At 39.5% G+C, this 26182-nt stretch overlaps 1 protein-coding gene across 3 annotated transcripts in view; it reads left to right on the forward strand.

Moving 5' to 3' along the window:
* The window catches only part of ANKHD1 (ankyrin repeat and KH domain containing 1), a 110440-nt gene that overhangs the window by 5199 nt on the left and 79059 nt on the right, over positions 1-26182 (forward strand). For all 3 annotated transcript variants that reach the window (XM_051630965.1, XM_051630966.1, XM_051630967.1), the window contains exon 2: positions 10308-10461. In XM_051630965.1, the coding sequence (XP_051486925.1) occupies positions 10308-10461 (154 nt within the window). The remainder of the gene's footprint in view (positions 1-10307; positions 10462-26182) is intronic.

The raw sequence follows: 26182 nt of genomic DNA on the forward strand, positions 1-26182 counted from the left end.
GGGTACAAACTGGACCATAGGAGGTTCCACGTAAACATCAGAATAAACTTCTTTACTGTGAGAGTGACAGAGCACTTGAAAAGACTGCCCAGAGAGGTTGAGTCTTCTTTGCTGGAGACATTCAAAACCCACCTGAACACGTTCCTGTGTGATGTGCTCTGGGTGATCCTGCTCTGGCAGGGGGGTTGGACTGGGTGATCTTTTGAGGTCCCTTCCAACCCCTAAGATTCTGTGATTCTGTGAAACAATCTAGCTGGTTATGCTTAATACTTACTATTCAATATCAGTTAAAAATGATCTGATTTCTAAATTTTCTGGCAGAACTTTTACTTCCCCTCAGTGCAGCTTGACCCAGATGAATACATGACCTAAAATAAATGTCAGCAACTGTTTTCTAATGATAGGCGTAGAAAGTAAAGATGTGAAATACTGCTATATAATTATATAGATATGCAGTGCTGCATCCCCTTGGTAAGGAAAGATTTACCAAATTTAGCAGAACGTCTATATTTAGCTACAAATTTGCACATAGGTTTCACTGATCAACTGGTTAGAGCAAGGAGGGGAGGGTTCGTTGCAGCATTAATGCAAATCAAGAGTAGAGCTGGGGAATCTCAAGTTCTTGTATTCTGACTTAAGTTGGGGCTACCCAGCTGCTCCCTTGTGGGCTTGATATTTGGAATGCTTTCCTCTCTCCTCCTGTCTCAGAGGATCCTGAAAGGATCCTATAAGGACAGCTGGATGATGCTGTTGGGTCATTGTCCTGTGCTTAGAGCTCAAACCGTACCTGTGACATTCACTTAAGAGTAGGTGTGGAGGGAAGGGGGATATAAAGGTAATCCTTTTCCCATGCACACATGTGGCCTGGCCGTTAAAAGTACGAGCAGCCCCATTACTGGAGTGGCATGCTTTCTGAAGGAGTTTAGAACTGGGGTTTAGATCCTGCAAATGAGGAGGCTGCATAGCTTTGGTCTTAATAGGTCATTTTGAGTCCTTATTAGATATACAGAGGTTCCATAGAAGTATTAAGCTGTTGTTGGGGGGTAAAAGTGACTCTTGGAATTAAAACAGAGACCTGTCTGACTTACATGGAAAAAGGAACCCTCCCGAGATCGGTTTCTCACTTAATGAAGCAAGTAAAATAACTATTGTATCTTTTTTGAGGACTTGGTGTTTAAGTTAAGCTCGGAAGCCTCAGTCTTCAGTAGGATACTTCTGTTTTCCTTCATCTTTCCTAATAGCAGTCAATGTGCCATGGAAATGCCATGTAAAGTCCTTGTGGAAAGCTGATCTCCCGAATGGCCATGTCTGTGTGACTCGCTGCTGTCAGGAAAACTTCAGTTGTTTTCAGGTACTTTGGTAAATTTAGGAAGTTTTTGGAATGTGCCTGACCTTGGGTTATCTTGAATAGAAGCTTCCTCGTTGATACCTTGTATGACCTTGGTCTTCTGTGATAAGCTGAAGATCAGTTTAACTTTCAGATGATAGAAATACTGATTTTTGTAGCAACCTCGTTCCTGCAGTCTGCATTATGAAACCATGCTGCCTCTGAGTAAGAGGAAACAGTGGGTACAGATCAATTAATATTTGGATTTAAGGGTTCATTTAGTTAGGACAATATGCTTGTCTGCTCTATAACCTTTTGGTACACCTCATTAAGAGGTGGTTTCTGTATTTTTTTTTTTTTTTTCCTCTGACAAGTAGCTCTCCCTTTTTGTTGCAAAGTTGCAGAGGTTTCATTTTGTATCTTTTCAGAGGCATGCAGAACAAGTGAAATTTATCCCTATTAGAGGACAATGCCCTTCTTCTACTCTTGCAACTCATTGCTTAAGAATATTTTCTTAGGTAATGTTGATTATTTGAAAGTTTTATAGCGTACTGGAAAATTGTCTCAGTTTTTGCAGTATTGTGCATCTTCTGTTCAAATGCAGGTAGAAAACACTACTATAAAATGTAAGTAAAAGAATTGAATTGGTCCTGTGCTGGATCCTGTTAGTTCTTAACTGTGTTTCATGGGACATGACCACTTACTCATTTTTGCCTTTTGTTTAAGTGGGAGTTGTGCAGATTTTTTTCAAACTTCTTTTAATCTTTAGCTCTTCCAGAGTGTCCCAGAATATGAAGGAAGAGTGTCCTTGTCTGAGAGGGGTTACTCATGGTTGGGTTACTGTGTTTTGCTTGTCAGAATGCTGGTGGTGAGAAGGAACGTGTGTGGCTGGCTCTTCTGACCATGGTAGGTTTTGAAGGTTGCCTAACTGTATACTGTTTGTCAAATTAAAAAAAAAAAAAAAAGGGATGTTTTACTGACTGACAAACAGTGGGGCAGCTGAAGAGCACCTTTGTGGCTGTTTTAGTGTTCATGGGCATTAAGTTTTGGCTGGATCCATAAGTTATTCTCATTTGTCTTCAGTAACACAGATTACTAATTAACTAAGGTTTTCTTATAGGAAAATCCCTAACACTGTTGTACTCTTCCCTTTCCAAAATAATGAATAAAACTAATGGGTGTCACATGGTGGGTAGGTGGTAAATCAGTTGTATTTCAAACCAAGGGAAGAGAGGAGATCAGCTTTCAGGACTGAATGAACTACTGAGCCATGTTCCTTGATCACGGTGGCTTCAGAGCATCGCCTGTTTGGAACTTTTTCATCCATGGTGTGACAAGGTAGGCAGGGGAAAAGGAACTCTTTGAAAGTGGATGCTTAACATTTAGCATTTCTTAAAGACCTTATATAAATATACATAATTTCATTATTTTTCTCAAATAGTTACATTTAAAGTCCCTTTTACTGCTACATCTTGAGTTTTCAGTGGCTCATGTTTTAGATGGTGATCTCTGCTGTGCTACTCATTGTGATAGTTTCTTTTAAGTGGCTGACTGATGGATCAGTTGTTACATTATTGTTTCTGCTGCTTTTGCAGTAGCAGAGAATGCACAATCCTGTTTATAGAGATCTTGAAAAATAACTTCCACTTGTCTCAGCTCTGAGAACAGCAGAAGGCCCAGTGTGATTTTCAGTTTGGTATAAGCCTCTATATAATTTTAAGTTAACTAGTCACTTTAAATGGTGAGAGTCCTCTTTGTCTGAAACATATAGGTTGGCCTGGGAACATATTGTTGAATTACTAGACCAGGCTAAGTTAATCAGATCCACTTGTATGATTGGTTTCTTTTGTGTGTGTTTTGTTTGTTTGTTTTTAAAGCACTGTGCCTCTTTGGATTGACAGGAGATCTTAAAAGGTCATCATCTTCTGTTTTGAAGTTGCCTTCACTTTGTTTTAATGCTTGTGGTTCAATACTTGAGCAAGGGTCCCACCCTGAAAGCCCTGGATAAATAGGTGCAACAGTCCTGTTCTATATTCTAATAAATCAGAATATTGAGTTACTCCTGCTGTTTGTTGGGTTGGGTTGAGTAAAGAAGAGGGGGTATTTCTGCAGAACTCAATCTGTGTGTTCTGTGGCTTAGGTTTTTTGAGGGTTAACTGGGAGTGTAGTTATGTCTTGGGCTTATTGTTGTGGACTTTAATAAAAATTAATTGGAGATTTCTTGTTTGTGGAAGAACCAAAAGTCAGACAGCTCTGTCCAGAGGTGTGTCACAAGGTGTAGTTTGTAGTATTCAGAACTACTTATATTAGTGTAAGGATATCTAGTGTCAGCTGATTGCTTAAGGGAGAAATTAGGTAAGTGGTTAAGTTTATGTGAACCATTTGACAGACGCTTGCTTGTTAATTCCTGCTTATGTGTTTAGTATTAGCACAAGAGAATGAAAAACTCAGGATCACTGATCTGCAGTATGGAAGAGTAGTTCCATAAAGCACTCATTCTGAGTTATTTTTTTACCTGCATGTTTACCTGCATGTTTCAGCCTTAATTTTGAGAGTGACTTGGGGTGCCAGGCTTGAGAACCTGTGATGGGGCTGGACTGGGGGAGCTGCCATACAAACATCAGGCCTCTTGTTGCTGGCCGGCTGGCCCGTCATTCTAGGCAGCTGAAGTTCATGCTGAGATCAGGCTGTGTGTGTGCTAACACATGAAGAGCATATGGCATGGATTTATAAATGAATGGCAGACTTCTGGACCCCACCGTATGCAAGAGGCACTCAGGCTTTCTAACTGGAGACAAGGAGAGATTGTGTCCATCTTTGTTTACATAGTATCTATAGCACCTTTGCAAAATGAACCTGTCTTTTGAATTGACAGATCACAGCCCAGATCCTATAGCTGCTTGTTTCATTATCTAATAATTGCTTAATATATATTGGAATAAAGACTTCAGATAACCCTGCCTCAAGTTAGTCAACTTCCTATTGTAATTGGAGCTGAATAGATTTGCAACCCTCCTCTCTGCCTCCCAACTTCATCACCTGCCTACAGAACTTGCAGGAGGCCACTGGGGAGGCACCAACAGCTCTGCTCACATACCGAGGTGGTTGGGTTTGTAGCCTTGTGGGGAGCTAAGCTGATCTAGTGGCTTCCTATTCCCAGAAGAATAATGTTCCAGCTTACTAGACCCCTTTGTAAGTCCATGAAATTCAGCGAAGTGGTAGAAAATTATTTGCTCCTCCCTCTCCTGATTTTTCTCCCTTTTTGATCAACCCACAAACGTGTCTGATAGCTGCATGACTTGTCACAAGATGAGCAGTGACTGGAGGTGGTGCTTCAAATACTTTGTGCTTTGTTGAGGTGATGGTGACCCCAAGCACTCTGTAGCTCCCATGGGGTTTTAGATACTTTGTAATCACAGGATTTATGGGGAGCCAGCACTGAAAGGTGATGTCTTGGTGAGTCACAGATTTTTGTGGCTTCTGTCAGGCTGAAACTTGTTATTGAAGAAAATGTCTTCAGAAATTACAGTTCAGGCCTAACAAAGTGGGTATGGTCTTACCTCAAATTATGGCTGAATTGTTGTTTACATTGTTTATATGTTGTTCCTATGTCCTGAATCAAGTACTTCTCTGAAATGTTTCTTTGCTTTCTCTAGCTTTGAAATGCCAAGAAAAAGCAGTGTACTGAGGTGCCACTGAAAGTTGTGCAAATACCCCCATTTGTGTGTGGTTTTACTGTTCTTGCTTTGTGCCATCTCTTGAACCTGAAACAGTAATGCCAGGGAGATACCTGAAGTAGGTGCAAAGATTTTTGACTGGTATGGGGGGAGGGGGCAAGCAGTGTTCATCTTGGGATAAGCTAAGGCCAGACATTTTGCTTCTGTCAGGAGTTTACACCAGGGGTGTAATTGTGCGCTTGTCACAGGAAACTTAAAAGTGTCATGTCAGTGACAGTCCTTCATTTTTTTTTTTCCTTGCAATAATTATTTTTAATAGTTTTGAGGCTGATATTATTTATATGAGGAATTTAAAGGAGCTGGACATCAAATTTCAATGCAGACTCATTTTTGGCCTTAACTTAGTGTTATGGTATCTGATGTCCTATCAGTATTCCTCAAAACTTTTGAAGCAGGATTACAAGTGGTAATTAGAAATTGGCATGCAGTGTAATAAAAGGCATGACAACATAAACTGTCAGGTTGATCAAGCAAAATCATAGTGTCTTCCTGGTGTGATCCTACTATAGTGTTGCACATCTTGTTAATTGTGGAATGAAAACAATTTAAATATAGATGATCTATTTCAGCTTCATAGGCATAAACTTTCAGCATCATCTTCAGGCTTATGTTAGTCTTAAGGAAGCCAGCATCCCTCTGTGTGTAGTCGGATGCGTTGAGACATATGTTCAAATTGAATTATTATAGGAATAATTAGAAGGGTTACTAACACGAGAGAGAAAATCAGGTAGTAATTTATTTGCATAAAAAATAGGAGTTTAGGGGTCTCAGTCAAGGGCTTGGGTCCTCATTGTTTGTGGATGCTCTACAAACAAAGAGCAAGGAGTGTTGTTACCCCAGGATAGTGTTCATAGCTTGGGATGTATCTGGAAAATGCAAGTTCAAGGAAATAATAGTAGCTTTCTCTTTCATATCAACACTTTTTGTAAAGATTGTTTTCCCAGAAGTACTGGTTTGGCACCAATGGAAGGAAAAGGTAGAAGGAGCTGTCTGTGTTGCTGCCCTTGCCTGCAGGAGGACAGAATGGTGCAGCAAGAAGCTTTTCCATGTCTGGAGCCTGTGTCAGTAACAGGCGATTTTTGAGCAGCTCCGATGTCTTCTGGAAAAAGTACTTTTTTTTTTTTTTTCAGTAGTGTAACGTAGGAAAAACCAGTTTAGACAATATTAGAAATGTGTCATTGCCCATCTTGCAAGAGTTGCTCATGTTAGTTGTGATGTTAGTGCTTGCAAAGTTGCCTTCACATACCCCTGACCTGAGGTAAACTCAGTCATGGTATTAACATATAAATGCTGATGTAGTTGAGTCCAAATAGCTGTGAATGTAGCTGCTGTGGAGGGAGGAACCAGTGGTGTAACTGGATCTGCAGATCTGTGAGGCTGCTCCAGGCTTTGGCAGAACTTCAGGAAAGGTCTGTCATTCCTGTGAATGAGCGTGAAACAGGACGTATGGTGAAGCAGGCTGATGTTCAGCACTCTCTAGTATCTTCTTTGGTTTTTGATTGTCAGTTATTCCTTGTTACAATTGTTTTGGCAGTTAGAATAATACCTTGAATCCACATGTTCCCCATGAACCTTGTCAAGTAAGATGCTTATTAACTCCCCACAGTATCTTGCAGAATAATCCAAAAATAGCACAGGGACTGGTTACTCTGTCCCTTTGCTACAGATCTGATTAGGATAGAGCAGAGTGCCTAAATTTTGCCACATGAGCAGTGTGTTAAGTCTTCTGGGAATGCTGACATAAAATATGCTAGTTTTTTGTTTTGTTTTGTTGTTGTTTTCTTTAATGTTTATTTTTTGTTTAAAAAGTGAACCTTGATATATTTGGGGTAATTTGATTATTTTTTTTAATTTTAAAAGATGTATTATGTTATTATCATAGGTCACTGCCATTCACAAGAAACATCTGGAGAATGAGCTGATTTCTTACTCTGCTATTAGTGATAAGGTACCTAGCTGTTCATCCTGTCTAGCCTTGTCTTAGTGGTTGAGAAGCTGCATTGATTTAGAGAAATGTCAGACATTCTGATTGGAAAATGCATTGAAACTTGTTCTGGGAGGCTGGCAGTGGTTACAGCTATCTTAACATTTTGGTTATGGCTTTTCAGTATTTTCACACTGAAGTTATTTTTGTATTGTGGGTATGTTATTAAGCTCTTAATAAAATATCAAAACCAAACATAAAATTTGATGCTCAACATGCAGAAATAATTGCTGTAATATAAAACAAAGATGAAAATGCTGTATATGAAGCAAGAATTTTATGTGAGACTTTAAATGCATGAGGTCTCTGGAAGTACAGTTGTAAACCTAAAGAAGAGCTGAATGGGAGTCGAAGAGAGTGGTGAAAAGAACAGACTGCTATCCAACTTCTTCCATAAGGAAAAGCTGTCTCTAATTCACTTAAAGTAGTGTTTGCATAATCAGTGTTAAAAAGACTTTTTTAGAGTTTCCTGTAAGCAAAATGTACTTCCTGTTAGGGGGAGAGAGGAGTTTCTTACAAGTTGATAGATTATTTGGAAACAGGGATTGCTTAGTTTAAAGAAGAGGACACTGAGGGGAGACCTCATTGCTCTCTACAACTGCCTGAAAGGAGGTTGTAGGGAGGTGGGAGTTTGGCTCTTCTCTCAAGTGAATAATGACAGGACCAGAGCAAATGGCCTGAAGTTGAGCCAGGGGAGGTTTAGGCTGGGTATTAGAAGTTCTTTACTGAAAGAGTGGTTGGACAGTGGAACAGGCTGTCAAGGGAGGTGGTGGGAGTCATCATCGCTGGAAGTGTTTAAAACAAATATAGATGTGGTGCTTAGGTACATGATTTAAGCACTGAATGGGTAGATTTAGGTTATGGTTGGTGGATTTAGGTTATGGTTGGACTTGATGATGTTCAAGGTCTTTTCCAACGAGGGTGATTCTGTGATATGGTTAGTTAACCCTGATTTAGGTTCAAGAGGTGTATTGTTGCAGATAATGTCCTGTAAATATGCACAAGTGAGGTTGGGGAGAAAATGGTCCATATCTTTACCAAAGTATTAAAAAATGAAGTTTTAAACCTTGCAGCAGGACAACTTCTGGAAGGTTGTTGCAAGGCTGATTTTCCTAGCTCTGTTTGGTTGTTGTCAGGCTGTTCTGAGGCTGAAAGTTAAGGTTTGCCACTATGAACGTTCCCGCATTCCTTGCTGATGCTAAGTGCAGTTGCTTCAATGGTAGGCAGCGTTTTTACCCCTTTTGATATGTCTTCAAAACTTAAGACTGCCATTAAGTTCAGTGGTGTAATTGAAAAAGTCCATGAATTTGTAATAAAATTTCTCCTATGTAGTTCTCAACTATTTGTAAGGTGGAGGCATTACATACACAGTGGGATTTTCTGCCAGTTACGGGGTCGTGCAATGATGGTTGCGGTAGCAAAAATATTTCTAGCACGTTGCTGAAGCAGAGTACCTTTGTGTAGTCCTGGGGGAGAAAATTAAAAACCTAGCATTACTCCTGTAGGTAAGGGTGAATTTTTCCAGAAGTCGAGTTCTGCATCAGAGCTTATAGCAGCAGGGAGTCCTTAAGCTGACTGGATGGACACAACCTGAAATTTGAGTTCTGCAGAGGGATACATTTTGCTGTGACTTCGAAGTAGCTCTTCCTTGTAGAAAAAATGTGTATTGCTGGTTTAGTTCACTAATTTTCTCCTTGTTGAATGTTCAGCTCTTTTACACAGTGACCATTGTCTGGACTAATCTAGAAGTCTTAGAGCCCTAAATCACAGCCTGCTGTCTGAGCTTCCATGTTTGTGTCTCGGCAGGCGCGATGTCCTACCTGTTAGCCAGCCAGTATTGCGCGTGTATCCACCGAGATGTTGGGATGATGTTCTGGAGCCTAAAAGACACCCCTCCCCGGTGCCCTTTGGATTAATATGTTAGCATTGTGTTTCCCTGGGTATCCACAGATTATCTTGGGCACCAGGGGATAATGTTACAAAGCATTTACAGATCAGAAGGGGGAAGAAATTAGCACCAGTTGCCCTTGAATAGCAGTGCTCTGTGGAGCTCTCCAGGTTCCTTATACTGTAATGAATTTGCAGATGGTCTGATACGATTTTTTTTTTAAAGTATAACTTCAGAACTTTCTATGATTATAAACTTCCTTAAGGTATTGTGAGGTGTTACATGATAGAGCTGAATATGATGGTAGTTCACTGCTGGCATGAGAAAGATGGGGTGAAAAATTAGGAAAAAACAGAGAAAAGGAAGAAGCAACTGGGTCGTGAAGTGGGAGAGGGCAGCAGTGGTGGCATAACGAGCACCTCTCATTTCTATGGGATATTTGAGGTTCCAATTGTATTGAACAGGTAACATCTTATTATGAAATAGTGTTTTTATCTTACAGTATTTGTGAAAATAGAGGAACTTTGGGCAAATTCTGAAATACAGTTCTACTCTCATTGGAATATGAGTCAGATATTCTCCTTGTTTACTTAGTCAAGCTGTCAGAAAACTACAGTGTGTTATGTTGAGTAATTCCATGAGCTTGCATTTGGAGATCATGTGGGCAACTGGTGGGACTGCATTATTGTTGCTCAGCTGGACTACCTGCTTGCTTAATTGTCCTACAGAGCTGTTATTGTCTAGAAAACATTAATGACTGGGGCAATACTAAGTGCCAGCTTGGAAACTGATGTTTGGGGTTTGAATTTTAGTCAACTGTGGTGTTTCTACTAAAATATATATATATAAAAATCCTTGTGCTACATAAATTGAAATTACTTTTTAAGTACAACTGAAAAGCATCAAGGGAAACCATTCAGTCCCTCTCTGGCTCTCAGACAGGTTCAGCTGTACCATAGTCATTACTGACAGCTTTTTTTAATAACAAAGTAGATAGACTTCTAGTGACAAAGAAACTATAGCATCTTGTAGCAGCCTACTTTGGTGGTTAACTGTCCAAACATGCAGAATGTACTTTCAATCTTTAATCTGAGTTGCCCTTGCTGTAGTTTAAGATCTTGTTGTTATTTTTACAGTAAACTGTTTTTCATCTAGAGTTTTTTCTTTTGTCGTTGCACCTACCTTTTCTGTGAGCTGACCAGATGATCTGTACAGTTGTGTCCTGTAATGTGTACAGTTGTGTCCTGTAATCTGTACAGCGTAAAAATGATTATGATAGTGCAGTTAAATTGTTTTATATTTTCCCTAATACTTCAGATCTAGTATAAAACTTCAAAAATGGTAAAATTATTTTTCTGACTTGGCAAACAGGTTGAATCATTTATTTTGGACCAAGAAGATCTTGATAACCAAGTACTTAAAACCACATCCGAGTTATTCGTATCGAGTACTGCAGAAGGTGCGGACTTGAGAACTGTGGATCCAGAAACACAAGCAAGACTAGAAGCCTTACTGGAGGCAGCAGGTACTTTCTTTGTATAGTTTGTTTCTGAACCTAACTAGCACACAGATCTGGCAACCTGTAAATTTTGATCCTAGTGAAATATTCACAAATCTGGAAATTTACCATGATGGTGGGTGGGGAGCAGAACATGGAAAATATGGGGGTTTGAGTGTTGCCTGATCCATTCGTTCTGTACATATGAAGTTAGAAAAGTTAATTTGAATTATATGGTATTTCATTGACCAGATGAGGTTACATGTGTTACTTGGGGGAGGATTAAAGTGGAGAGAATGGAAGGAAGTAGACTTGGTAAAATAACTTCTTTTCTGCTTCTTTGGTCAATATATAATTACTAGTCCATTACTACAGGAATATATGGGTGAACACTTGTTCCTCTGTTTTGACTTTCACAAATACATTTTTCCATTGTGTAGTTCTGAGATATGACTATTGAAAAATACATATTAAATGTTCATGTTTTGGAACCGGACTAAATTAACTTAGTGCCACTGCATTTGTTATTTTTATAGTGAAGGCTTGCATAATTAAAGTCTTTCTGAGGTTTTTGACTTAGATGTTTGATGTGGATTTGAAAATTGTCACTTTCAAAATCCCAAAGACAAAAAGATGTAAAAACCCTGCTGTGTAAAAAAATCCTGTTAGATTATTACAGGTGCATACTCAGGCTAGTAGTAGTGTACTGAAAAATGTTTTCAGACTTTAGCTTTGAACACACTTTAGAGTAGATAAAAATAACATTTATTTACAGGTGTAAAGATGTAAAACTATGTACAGTCTTAGAGGAGATCTTCATTCTGAGGAAGAAAAGAGGGCAAGGGACTCGTGCTGTTAGTTCTCTTTGCGTTTTGAATTTGGAGAAAATTCTGCTTGCAACCTAGCATAGCTTTTGTCAGCAGAAAGTTGCATCAGTATAGTTAAAGGTGGTCCCCTAAAATTCTTCTAACCTGTTATAACTCTCGGGGACCAAAGTTTGATTTGCAGGAAGAATAAGAGTATTTCTGGAATACTCCGAGCACTAACAATTAGAATAGTCTGACCCCTTTAGGAGCACTTTTAGAAATGAAAATGAGTTTCAGTTTCTCTCATGTACCTGATGACTGGTGTGTCCTAAAACCTATTGTAAATTATCAGTGAAGATGTCTGATGGCTAGTGTTATGAAGGCACTTAGTCTGTGAGGTATGGGCTTTACAGATAGGGTTGCAGTGTTCAAAATTATTCCAGGTTATTTAACAAATCTGTGAGATACCATTGCTTCCTGTAGTGCTTTCTTCAAATTTCTACGCAGTAGTTGGCCACTTGTTCCCAGGATTAGATAATTTCTTTTTAATCTGAGGTTTCTATGCTTTGATCCCTTGAGTGCTTGGTAGGGATATAGCAAATGGCCAGAACAGGAGTCTGGAAGGAAGAGCAAATTGAAGAACTGTATTTTTGTTTGGGGGCTCCATCTACCTCTATAAAAAGATTGGACAAAATTAATGCCACTTGAGAAATATGTGAGATCAAAAGACTGAAAACACTCTTGGGAAAGTTCTTCAGTTAAGCAGTACTTGTCTTTCCCACTGCAAATTTGAACACTGAAAATACCACTAGGCTAGTCTAAAGGAGATACTGAGAATCTGGTAGTTCATTAATCAAAGCCATAATTTGAAAGTGATTTAAAAAGAAGCTAGTGTTTCTGTGAGATGTTCTCATATCTTCACTGAATTTCTCTGGCTGGCCTGGCTGCAAATGCCCTTTCTAACTCCAGGTGAGCTTCTAGGTTTCCATGATGACAACAAAGCAGCCTAGTATTGGGACTTGGTATTATTTTGCAGTTTGGGAAAGCAAGTGATTTCTCCTGTTGTTTTAGTTGCATTTTAGTCCCCAGCATCAAATATAGCTTGCAGAAGTAGAAGGCAGAACTACTGCTTGAACAAGTGGTTTAGCTGTGTCCTCATCTGGTGTGGTTTCCAAGGTAGCTCAGCCTTCATTGTGATAAACCCATCACCTGTTGGAGGCTGGTCTTGCATTTAGTGTCTCAGATTTCTTAGGGCTTCACACGTGGAGAGTTTGTGGCTGTGTCATTAGGATATTAATGAGTATGACTTGCAAAACTTATTTTGTTTATTCTTCATGAATCCTTTAATGCTCTGGTCTCACATGGACATGTTGTGTTTTAATCCTGGAAGGTAAGTTGAAGCCACTGCAGCCAGGTCGGATGTTCTTCAAATTACTTATGCAGAAGTGGTTTTCAGCCAATGCACTCTAAGATCTGTAGGAGTTTTTGTTTTAAGTAGCTATGTTGATTTGAGAGCCACTTGGGCCTACATATGCAAGTGTAGAGGCCTGAGGTTAGTTGAACTTCTTAAGAATGTTTCTCCATGTTGTATTTACTCACCATAGGAGTGCTGGATATTTTTTTGCAGTTCAGTTTGTTTATCTGTTTCCAAGAGGACTTAAAGTATTTTGTAATTTTGGATGCTGAGGGTGACAGCCTTCGGTAGATTTTCTAGCAAGAGAGGTGTGCGTCACCCATGCTTAACAAAATAGCAAGTGTACACATATGTACATGTATGTGTGCACACCAACAGCAGTTAGATTCCTTATATTTACTAGGTCCACTGAAAATCTGGCTCATTAGCTTTAGTTTGGGCAACAATACCTTCCTTCTGTAATCTGTTCAAGCAAAGCACAGGCACTTTAATGAACAGCTGTCAGTTACTGTATTACAGAATCACAGAATGTTAGGGGTTGGAAGGGACTTCTGAAGATCATCGAGTCCAGGGACTTATGAAGATCATCCCTGCCAGAGCAGGACCAAAACTAGAGCAGATCACTCAGAAAGGCATCCAGACAGGTCTTGAAAGTCTCCAGAATAGGAGACTCCACAACCTCTCTGGGCAGCCTGTCCCAGGGCTCTCTAACCCTCACAGGAGAGAAGTTCTTCCTCATGTTGAGGTGGAACTTCCCGTGCTCAAGTTTGAATCCATTGCCCCTCATCCTATCACAGGGCACAAGTGACAAGAGGTTGTCCCTGCCTTCTTGAGGCCCAGCCCTCATGTAGTTAGAGACATTAATTAATTAGATCCCCTCTCAGTCTTTTCCTCTGTAAACTGAAAAGCCCCAGGTCTCTCAGCCTCTCCTCCTAAGGCAGGTGTTCCAGTCCCTTCATCATCCTCATAGCCCCTGCTGGACTCTCTCCAGTAGATCCCTGTCCCTCTTGAACTGAGGAGCCCAGAACTGGATGCAGTACTCCGAAGTGAGGTCTCACTAGGGCCGAGTAGAGGGGGAGGAGAAATATCACATTATTGTTTCACAAATAATTCACAGTATTATTTCACAAAAAACCCTAGTTTTAATTTCTGAAGATGGAGAGACTTCGCTGTTCTGTGAAAGTCATGAGTTCTTTTTATCTTCAGAAATTGAAGATAAATTCTATCCTATTCTTTCAGAAGTTACCCTAAACAAACCAGGTCTTTTGTATACCTTCAATTTGACTCCTAGTAGAAGAGTTTTGTAGGTAAAATAACCTGTGGAAAGAGAACCATGCTGTTTGGAGATGTTTCTATTTTTCAGATTCTAATAGAACAGATTATTAGTATTCTGCCAGTGGATTGATGTTCTGCACTAGAAGCATAAAGCTCCAGTGTTAATTATGCTACTGTTGGTTTCCTAAAATAATATTCCAGCTCTGAAGTCTTATGGTTCTTTTGTGGATCTTCAGTATGGTAATTTTTAGGGACAGTGCTTAACTGCTGGAGGATGAGAGCTCTTCCCTACTCTGAAGGAATGGCTATAGCCTTCAGAGCTGTTGCTCTTCCTGACAGGTTCCTCCATGGGTCCCTCAACACATATTCTTAAAAGAACTTTTAACTTGAGGAAATAGCTTGGGTGCCTGTATCCCTAGCAGCACATCTTTTGATCATGTTCCTTCTCTGTCTGAATGTTGAAGCACTTTGACAATGAAGCATCAAAAAACATATTCAGAAGAAAGTGGTTAAACTCTTTGTCTAGCATTCGAGCACTCGCTGTTCATGTGGAGTATATACACAGGGAAGAGTTTTGTTAGCAGTGAGTTCTTCAGGAGTTCTGCTAGTATTTATAAAGAGGCTTGTGAGGAAAATCAGGGTATTTTTGAAGATGAACCATGTTTACCCAAGGGTTTGCTTAATGAAACAGATGTGAGTAATTCATCCTTATGTTCAAACAGGGATCAGTTATATACATCCTTCTTTTCTGTTGAAAAGACTCTCACGTAGATGGTTTGCTGCTTTTGAGATTTCAGGGGATTAAATGCAGTTTAAATTGTTAATACCTGCTGAATTTCAGTAGCCAATTCTGGTATGAGGACCTGGTACCGCTCTTTGGAAAGCTGGTAGGATGAGGTGGCATCAGGTTCTGTATTCTGGAACTGGGGAAGGCAAAAAGTGGAAATAATCACCTACTTAGTGGAAATACAGAACACAGGTCAAAAGACAAATGGGCCCAGATAAAATCTGGCTGCTTTAGGATAAACTGAAAGGACAGAGTGAGATTCAGCAGTTGAAAAATTGAATGCTTTCCAGTGTATGTATCTCCATTTACTCACTTGCCAAGCTGTCAGCTAGACCTGCTTTTCTGTGTGTGTGTGAAGTGCCCAAACCCATCCGTTATTCACTAACAGCAAGGATGTTTTTGATTAAAATAAAGTGAATTATTAGAAACTTAACCTCTGAAGGGTTATCCAAGTTCCACTTCAAACTGTAGGAGTTGAGGACTGCAGAAAATGAATGATTCATGTTTGTCAGTTTAATGGCTGCAGCTCTGTGCTCATGGAATGTAACAACTACATCTAGTCTGTATCAGTGTTCTTGAATACAAAAGAAAAATAAGGTCTTTACTGGGGGGAATCGGAGAGGAGAATCTGTTGATTCCTGTCCCTGGAGGTTTTTAAGGCCAGGGAGGACGAAGTTTTGTGCAACCTGGGTAGGGTTCCCTGCTCATGGCAGGGAGGTTGGAACTTGATGGTCTTTAGGGTCCCTTCCAACCTTAATGATTCTGTGATTCTAATCTGAGAGAAAATTGCTAGAATTTGAGCAAAGATGGAACTTTATTGTAAAAATGCAGCAATATAAAATTTGCAGTGTGTTTAGCCACATTTTACAAAGTCCAACGTTAGTCCAACTATTTTGATTTATTTTTTTTAAACCAAGAAAAGTTTGTCACCCTAATTTGATCTGGTGTAAAATACTTGGTGTTATATGGACACAGTATAGAGATTAAAAGATAAATAGTTTTCATTAAGAAAGTTGAAATAGGCTTCATTCTAGGCATTTCTTTGGAGACCAAAGTACTACTGAACTACTGAAATTACTGCTGTCATTTTAACTATAAAACTTTGCCTTTTAAGACACCGACACATTACAGTGACTTACTTAATTTCTTTCTTTACCATCTAAAGATTCAGAGTGGGAAGGAATATATGGTATGTGAAACATATTGCTTTTGAGTAAGTTGGATAAACTGAATTTTGTGCATGTAATTGGATTATTAATACTACATTTCTCTGAGGTTTTGCATGTTTGTTTTTTTTTTTTCTAATCTGTTAGGTTTTTAGATTGGAGAAGTCTAGTGTAATACTACTCTTAGTCAAATTAACTTCCATACTTTGAAAGTGCATTAAATGTACCAGCTTCATATTTTTTGGCTCTTTTTCAGTTAGAGTTTGCTGTGAAGAACTGTTTCATTGCCCTTAAATTTAGTTATCGGACAGCTGAGTATCCTACCAGATCTAAACCCTGTGCTTTTGGAATTCTTTGACAAAGATGATTATGAGATTTTAAATTTTTTTCAGTGGGGATGTGGAGTGGGAAGAGACAGGACGAAGTTACGAGTTTTAATTTGTGAAGTAAGAAAATTGTCAAGGTTACTCTTCAATCTCTTGAGTTGTCTGCGTATTTTTATGTCTCTCTTTGTATATCTGTCTATATAATATCTCAGAGGTTGATCAGCCTTCATGACTGTACTGTGAACAACTAATGCAGTTCTCCTTCTAACACGATTTTTTCCAAATCCTGCATATATATTTATTTGTTAACTCCTCTTTTATATTTTACTTCTGCTGTATTTTATTTTTCATGCAAGTTGGATTCTTATGGAAGATAAAATCCCCTTTGACCTCCTGTTCCAATACGGGCATATTCCTGGTTCCAAACTTTTTTCCACTCAGTGTTGCTTCAGGACTTGTTCTGTTGGTGCTCTCAATAGCCTCAGCCAAAGGAGGAAGGCAGGGAGTGTTTGGGCAGGAGAAAGGTGGAAGTGGTTTATTGACAGTCCTGCGTGATGCCTGACTTGAGATGGAATTTAGCCTGTACCAAGAGGAGATCCTACTCTTTTTGTACATGGTATGCTTCCTTCATCCATCCAAGTGAAAATAAGCACATTCAGTGGGGTGCAGAAGCTTACACTGGGCTTTGTGCTGCTGCTGGCCAATGGCTCAGAGCTGGCTGAGCAGTGCTGTAGTCTGTACTGGAGAGCTGGTGCCCCTTGCAGGGTGCAAGGGGGCTGTTGTGGGACAGCCACTAAGTATCCTGTTTGGTGGTAGTAAGTTGAAGCAAGCTTTTGTTTTGATTGCCTACAGATTTGTGTTAGAGTTGGTAAATAAAGATCCTGCATAGCGATATTGCAGGTAAGCCAGTTATGTGTGTCTATGGCATTAATCAGGTACAGAAAAAAACCCACACTAGCTCAAACCACAGGTTGCTAAAGCCTAGTATCTGGCAAGTGCTGCTGTTCACCTGGGTCTCTTAACAGAGTGTGTCTCATTTGAGCGTGATACAGTATCTTTTCTGTGTTCTTCTGCTCCATTCATGTGCATGTGTTCTCTCTCTAAACAGATGGCTACTGGTATGATTCTTTCTTTGTGATGCCTGTGTAAAAGCGGAGCATAGATGTTGACCTTGTGTGTAATGAAGCACATTACTACATTTGCCAGTTCATCAGGTGAACTCCTTAAGTGCATCAGGAGAGTAAGGAGGTAGAAGAGCCTGTGTCTTTTGCTTCTATCTCCTCCAGGAAGAGTCTCTTAATAATTTAATAATAATAAAAAAAGCCCTCAATTACACAGACTTGGGTTTTAAGTTTGCATTTTTTACTCTTTTCTGCATTTGTCAGTCATATAGTTTCCTTAGCACATGTTGATAAAACCAGAGTTTAGAAGTGTTCAGAACAGAGCCTCAGTATTTAGTGAATACTTCACAGTGTGCAGAAGGTCAGTTCTGAGTCTCTCCACTCAGATTTCAATTTCTGTTGAAGTTCTGGACCTTAATGTCAAAGTGTGGTGGCAGTAACTAGTGCCAGCCACTTAGCTCCATACTGGATAGACTGGTAAGTCAGGTTGGTAGTCTGAATGTGTAGCCACCCCTTCTGGGGCTGGTTGGAAGTATAGTGTGAGAGGGAACATAGTTCTATTGGAAGCAGGGCTGCTTCCTCCCTTTATATAAGAGGTGCTTAAACTGTGAAGCATGTGCTGTGACAAGTGTCTCAGGACACGTGAGAGGAGTTAGCTGAGCTCTTGTTGGCAGACCAACAATACCTTGTTCTTCTATCAGTTTTATAATGATACAGAGTATTTGTGTGGGGTTTTTTAGATCTGAGTCATTAATACTTGATATGGTGTAACAGGTGAATGTTACTTTCTTCCACTGGTAACTCAACTTTGACAAAATATTACTATTCTGTATTTAACAGGTAATTACAATAAACAAGTTCATAGGAAAACAAACAGTAATATAGCACGTGCATAGCATAAATGAGAAAATTTGCTTATTTCTAGAAAGTCAAGGTAGTTTTCACCAGATTACTGAAAAGTAAAATTATGTACAACATACTGCTGCTCATCTTTGATTCTACTTATTAAAGCAATATAGTTTATGTTCTTTGTGAATATAAAGTATTTAAATACTTAAGTATTCAACATATACTAGGAAACTTTTGAAAAATATTATATTATTGCACAAGTGTAGCTCTGTTGTATCCATCAAGGAAGTACTTGCTGTGGGAACAAAGGGCATAGTGCAGTTCTCGAAAGACTTGTAGCCCTGTGTAAAAAAGCATCATCACTGAAACAGCAATTACTGACTTGTCATTTAGCCATCACCTTTTCATCAAATTCGGTATAGCATGTTAACACTTTTCAAAAAGTAAAGCTGAAAGATTTTAAGTTCTGGTTATATCTTCTTCCCTTCCTTCTCCTCAGGCAAATTCACCTGTGCTTGTGCCATTCCTCATGGGTGCCTTTGAGAACTCATTTAGACAAACTGTCTGCAGTGCTGGAAGCTCCACAGAATGCCAAGCCAGCTGCAGTCTTTAGAATGAAAAGGTTTTCCAGAGTATCAGTCCTCAGTGTTACATACAAAATCTGGGGGCAAAGGAGGCTCTGAGGTGCTTTGGAAGAGCATCAGGAAGGAAATTGTTGTAGTAAAGCAATTAGTGTTTTTTAATGGAGTTGCTTTGACTGCTTTTTTTAAAATGCATCATATCAAACTCAGTGTTCCATTTTTAAAGCAGCCACCCTTGGATCCAACTTGCAGACTGTGATCTTCTTTGGTTCTCTCTCTCTTTTTTTTTTTTCTGTTTAACCTAAATAGTATAAAATCTAACATCACCTCTACAGGTCTCTGTTCCTCATAGCTTGTTGCCCCAAGTTAGTCACATTACTCAAGTTGAGCTCTGTTGATGCATGGAGAGTGGGAGTGTTATTTCATCTGTCCTGCAAGCTGTGCTTTTGTTTATACATCTCAGTTTGTTGCCAGCTTTTGCTGGAGAAAAGTTAGTTTACAAGTTTAATTTAAATCTACCAATACTTTTCAGAAGAACTGTTACCTGAAGAAATTGTATCTCTCTGTGTGTAGCTGATTATTCCTCTGTGTGTGTGCATATATTTATTTGCTGACACTCCTGTTTGGGTATGTCCTTTAAAAAAACGTAAGGAATCTGAATTGTTATAAAGGTTAATTCTACCTTTGCTTTTGAATAATCACATGACTTTTGAGTAACAGAGGAGGGCCTCAGTGAGCAAGAATATTATAGCCAGCTTGGCCTGGCTTCCAGTTGGCTTTTGCCAAAAACAAGTAAGCAGCATGTTTTGGAAGTCTCTCCAGGGAAAGGGGCATGTACAAAGATTTAATAATGAAAAGAGAAGAAAGTTGCAATGTGGCTGTTTCTTTTGGCTATTAGCCTTCTCCTATAGTGAGCACACCCAGTGCCTGATCTTCTTAAACTGTAGAGACAGAATAAGAGGTAGAACAACTTTATTTTAGTCTTTACACAGATAAAAGCAAGGACCTGCAGAGAAAGAATGTAAAAAGTTTGCTTTAGTAAAATCTTAGTGGGCCAGACTTTTCTATACTCACTATTTGAAGCAACTCCATCCAGAAACTGTCTGTTTGATTAATGCTTGTTAGAATTTCTCTCTGCGTTGTGGAGAACGCAGCTCAGTAAAACTCGTGTTGTGTGGTGCCACACGTTGGATTTATGTAACCTCTGGACAAAAACTCCATCTCAAGAAGCAGAGGTTAAGAGACACAGAACTCGGTGAAACTGCATCTCTTGATATACCTGTGTCCTCTTTTCTTTTTTGAAATGCAGGAGGATGCTGCAAAGAATAAAAATATGTGATGGTATGAGTTGCCTGGACTGTTTTTGTAGAGGGGTGTTTGTTTTTAATGCATTAAGAATAGATGGGTGCATTCTTTCTTCAGGTTGGGTCATGGTGAAATAAAGTCTTTATTTTCTTTCTGAATACTATAGCATCCTGATTTTTGGTTGTTTTGTACTCTGTAATCTACTGTGACATTGCCAGAGATCTTGTTTTCAGGATGCTTTCTGATTCAGGAAAGCAATTACAGATTTGGCCTTAGTTTCCTTCCAAGCGCTAGAAATGTGGAGAAGAGTTCAAGTGGGATGTTTGCCTATCAACAGCATTCAGAGGTTGAATGTTCTTCTTTCTGCATCTCTGCTGTGCATGGAAGCCATAACCTGGTGTTAGTCTCAATAGAGGTATGATATTTTTTCTCTATAAGCCTCAAGTTACTAAAAAACAGAAAGTAATTCCACTTTTCTCTTTGTACCACCACATGGGTGAGAGTGCCTGTAAAGTAACTTGTTTGCAAAGGTTGGAAGCCCTAAACTAGATGAATTTTAAAATATTTGGCTGAGTTAGAATGCTAGAAGTAAAGAGTAGAAATTTGTTGCTCTTTCTCCAGCATGAAGAAATTTTTTTTCTTATCTTGATGTTTCTCAGGGATATGTGGGGTTTGTCTTTGCTCCTTATGCTCCCACAGTGGATGGTACCATTTCCATGTTCCTCCTTTCCATGTTTCAGCAGTACCTCTTTGAGGTGTATCTTTCAGATTCTCGGAGCAAGCAGTTATTAGACTTGAAATGAGGAAATACTATTTTCTCTCTCTGATAAGGCAAGAAAGAAGGAACCAGGAATTAAGGAAAAATTGCCAACTGTTAGCTTTGGTATTTTCTTTAAAATGATGAAATAAACCTTGTACATTTTTTCATATTTGACGACACAAAGTAAATAATTGATTTTTCAGCTTTCCATACAGAGATCATGATTTCTGCTTCTGTATCATTTGCAAAGTTGCTGCTTTTATAGTTTTATGGGTAAATATTATAAGCACTACAGTCTCAACATGAATAATTCTCCAAGAGCAACTTGGAGTTTTAATACTACTTTGTATAAGCAACCAGAAGCAATCTGAGTCTTTTTCTCTTGGTCTCTAGCCTGGATGCTTCCTTGGAACACAGGAGTATGAAGCTCTGATGTGGAGTGAGACTCCTTTGATTCTTGCTGGGGCACTCGGTAGATGATACCAATACTTGCTTGTTCATTTAGCCCTGTGTCCTGTCATTAGGATCCAGTTGAGTGTGCTGGAATGTCCCTGTGCCCTCAGGCTTGGTTTGACCCAGCGTGAGCAGGTGACTGCCCATCTCTGCCAGAGATGTGCTGACTCCACCATTTGAGCCTCTGTCCATTTAAAAGCTAAACAAAGCTGGGCAGACAATTCAGCTTGTGGCTGAAGTTTTTCCTTAGCTAATCACTGTAATTCTGGCCAGTGTGATAAAACCAGAAGAATATTTGTTTTAATTGCATAAATGTGCTTGAATTACTGCTGGTGCTGTGGCCCTGGAAAAGGTGTTGTAGAGTTGTTGCAGGAGGAGGTAGTGAAGGAGGAAAGAGAAGGCTGGCAGTGAAGAAGGCATCAGGCACTGAAATAGTGATTTTGCTGCCATGGCAAGTCTTTCTGGGTGTGTATTGCTGGCTTTATGTTAGAGGGGAAACAAAACCTAAAAAAAAATAAAAATCCTTGATATGGTAATTAAGAAATGAAGCAATAAGCTCCTATTTAACTGTAATATACAGTATCTCCTGTTTAAACCTGAAGAAGCATCAAGACAAGTTCAGGTCCAGAGTAATGCAGGTGTTGATAAACTAGTGCTTATTGCCATCCTGGTCCTTTCTAACTTAGGTTAGAGTTAGCATTGTGAATATTCTTCTCATATGTAAGACCACAGATTTTCTTACAGTCAAAAACAGGTTAGGAAAGAGGCCTTAGTTGCTACAGGTGAAAGCACTTTTTTTAATTAAAAAAACAAACACCAACCCAAGAACAAACCCCAGCAATCTACTGGAACTGGTAGAATTAGCTGTTACTCTGTGACTTCTTTAATAAAAATACCTGAGTTTCTGTCAGATCTTGTTGTACAATACTGCACTAATAAGGATTAGCTAAAGGAAGACTGTTACTTTTCTATAGCATGCAGACTTCCCCCCTCCCCCCGATATTTCAATATAGAAGCCTGGTAGACATTACAGCTCTACAGACTGAGAAAATCTAGAAAAAAGTAGTTTGTGCTGTGGGAATAATACCTGGCTTGGAATGTGTCTTAGAGCTGTTTGCAACTGTCCCAGAGTTAGAGCAATTTCTTAATAATAATTGTTTTGTGTGACTCTTTCCTATTGCAGTTCTTACCCAGCAGTCCATATAGATGTCAGTCAGGTTTTTGGTTTGTCTCTACTTGAATTTGGTATGTCTCACAAGCCAAACACAGATAGTTTGAACAAACCTCTTTTGTAGGAATCTCTTCACTAAATCACAGAGTGATCAGGGTTGGAAGGGACCTCTGAAGATCATCTAGTCCAACCCCCCTGCTAGAGTGGGATCACCTACAGTCTTTCCTCATGGGGTAGATGCTTCATTCCCCTCATCATCTGCACTGGACTCCCCAGTAGTTCCTTATCCTTTATGAACTGGGGAGCCCAGAATTGGATGCAGTATTACAGATGTGGCCTCACTAGGGCTGAGCAGAGGGGCAGGAAAACCTCCCTTGACCTACTGGCCACATTCGTCTTGTTGGACCCCAGGATGCCATTGGCCTTCTTGGCTGCAGGGGCACACTGTTGGTTCATGGTCATCCTGTTGTCTACCAGGACCCTGAGGTCCTTCTCCCCAGAGCTGCTTTCCAGCAGGTCACCCCCAACCTGTACTGATACATGGGGCTGGTTCTTCCCAGATGCAGAACTTCACATTTGCCCTTGTCTCCAGCTTGTTGCCACACCTTGTAAAGATCTAGTTGAGCTTCATGTCTTTTGCACTGCACTTAAAAAAAAAAAGCCAGGTTCCGTGAAGAAACAAAGCTGCTTTTTCTGGTACTAAGTCCCGGGGCTGAGGAAAATGCTCCTTTCTCCTCTCCTTTCTGCCTTACTTTTCCATCTTGTTGCCTCTTGAATATGTTTGCTGAGCAGATGCTCAGGCCAGCAGGGTTGCTGTGGAATCAAAGATGAGATAACACTGGTGTTCAATGTCAGCTGAAGCCTGGCATAGGTAAAGAGTAAGAGCTTCAGTCCAGGGCTTCATATGTATAGCAGTTTTCAGTGCATATCAGCTAGTTTTTTACCATGATTGGTTGTAGTCTTTCAGAGGTGTGGGGAGTGTACTCACTAGGTTTTGGACCGAGGCTAAATTCTGCCAAAGATACTTAAAAAACAAACCCAAAAACCCAAACAAGGAGAAGGAGCGAATATGTGAACACTCCAGACCGATCCAATCAAGTTCAGCGTTAATGTCTGTTCAGTTCATAATTGGATTACATTTTTCCTTCTTAGCTAGAGGAAATAAGAACTCTTTCTTATACTTGAATATAGTTGTTAAGAATATCTGTTGAACCACAAGTCCTCTCATATTCTTGCCTGAGCTTTAGTTTGCTTTCTTTAAAGCAATTGAATTGATGTTTAAATGATGACTGAGACAAAACTGACATTTTTTTTTACTGTGTTATTGCATTTGTTCTAATTGTAGCTTCTTTTTTAAAGCACAAGGTAATTTAAGAGGCAGATCTCTCTCCTGGATGCTTATCCACAGAGATGGGTGAAAACATTTTCTGCTGCTGAAGTTTATCTGTAACTATGACACAGGAGTAATTAATGATGCTTCTGTATTAACGACATTAACATATATGGGATTAAAGTGCATTTGGTTGAGTGATCAGCATGATTTTATGCACGTATGAGATGAATGTGTCTGAAGATCCTGGCTGCTGTAACAAATCAGCAGTGCTGAGGATTGCATCTAGGAATTTGTCACCTTGTTGTAAGGCAAATGTTTATTTGCTAGAGATTTAATAGAAGCAAAATCTTGAAAAATTGAAAGGTTTGGTTTCTTGCTATGTTTCCTAATCAAGTATCTTTTAAAACTTCAACATTCTGAATGAATTGCACGAGGGGAGGGTGTCAGAGGTGGCTAAAGTGATTTAGTGGCTATCTGCTGTCACCATCAGGCAGGAATCTTTTATTCCTGGCTGTGCAGTTTTCTCTCCTCTTGCCAGTTCTGCTGGGGGCTGGAAAGACCCTTTGCTGGTCAAATTCATCTTGCTGCACTAGCGTAAAGCTCCCTCATCTTTTCCCAAGTGTGCGGGCAATGGGGGTTGGTGGGAGAGGAGGAACACTGAGTCATCTTTCTGGCAGTGACACAGAAGAGGTCATGTTATTTCAGCTTTAGAAGAGGTAACTCAATTTTCATACAGTGTGAGAAAATGGATGCCAGGTGAAAGCCTGAAAAGATCGAATGGATAGAAAAATGGAAAGTTAGGCTGTAGAAAAGTCTGTCATCATCAGGAATTTAAATACGGTGAAGCGTATGAGCAGATAATTATATGAATAAATTATCTGGTATTATTCTTTCCTATTTGAACTATGAAATGGTAATAAAACTGTCACAAGGATGAAGCTAATATTTCATTTTAGTATTTTAAGATGAAATATGTGTCGTATTCCATATATATATACAAATACCGGTATTCTTTCTTGCATTCTAAAACAAAGGATTGGGTTGGTGGAGAGGAAATAAATGAAATTGCAGGCTATTTGAGGATGTTGGGATTTTGCTAGAAACATCTATGTGGAGCTGGTTTTTCATTGCTTACAGTGATTCCAGGCTTTAGTAAAAGTGGAAGCTCCTGACTAGTGTTGGAAATTACCTGACTAGGTAACCTGGTATCGAAGTAACATCAGACTAAATGTAAATCTAATGGGGAAACTCTCAAAAGAAATTTAAATGTTAATGAGTATTGACTAGTTAAAGAAGAATTAGTGCTTAGAAAGCACTTCCTCATGGACAAGGTGATTAGATGTTGGAATGGACTATCCAGGGAAGAAGTGGTGGAGGCACCGTCCCTGGATGTGTTCAAGGAAAGGCTGGAAGTGGCACTTAATGCCATGGTCTGGCTGGTGTGGTGGTGTTGGTCATAGGTTGGACTTGATGATCTTAAAGGTCTTTTCCAGCCTTGGTGACTCTGTGATCCTGTGAATTAATGTTTGTGCTGAAATACAGAAAATTAGTTTTCAGATTTTGAGATGTCTGAGCCCACTGATGTAAAAGCAGAGGATCCCAAAGGAGGAGACCCTTACCATCAAAATGCTACCAAAATAACAGTAAGAACTAATTGTAGCTGGAGAAGTGCTTGCTAGCTTTTGATTCTGAAAAAATAGCTCCCTGTTACAGTTGCCATACTGGAAAGCAGAGAGAAATGTCATTGAGATCTCTGGCTCCTGTTCTGACAACTGCATTGAAATATGTGTAAATGCAAATATAATATTAAGAGTTCGCAGAATCAAACAAGTGAAAATTTGAAGCTGGAATGAATGGTAATTTTGTCCAATGGCATGTGTGAGGTGTGATGGCTTTTCAGTTTTCTTCAGACATTCCCTTTCATTTGTGGATATTGCTTGAGTGAGTGAGTCCCTATTATTTTTAGGAGTGGAGATTTGTGAAGAAGTGGATATGTTGAGGTTCAGACCATGAAATGCAACTCAAGAGAAGAAAATAATTACTGCTTTTGTCAGAAAATGCTTAGCAGATGATCTGAGCATGATTTTTCAGATAGCATTGAAAATGTCACTTTGGGGTGTGATTGTTTGCTGTCAGTCATCTGATTTGTAGAAACTGAAAACTCTGGAAGTCTGTGATGAACAGTGATGGTGGCACCTGAAATACTGGAAGATGCTAATTAGTCAGAAAAAAACCCACCAAATTCTCAAGCTGTAGCTCTTAATTTCATGCTAAATGAGTTTTGTTTAGCATGTCCAAATACTAATTGAGAAGAATAAAAAAAGAAGTTGCAGCCTGTGAATTCTGTTTGTGCCACGCACTCCATGACAGAGGGGGAAAAAATACAGTTTAATAATGGCAG

This window comes from Apus apus, chromosome 13, assembly GCF_020740795.1.
Source record: "Apus apus isolate bApuApu2 chromosome 13, bApuApu2.pri.cur, whole genome shotgun sequence".
Classification (NCBI taxonomy): domain Eukaryota; kingdom Metazoa; phylum Chordata; class Aves; order Apodiformes; family Apodidae; genus Apus; species Apus apus.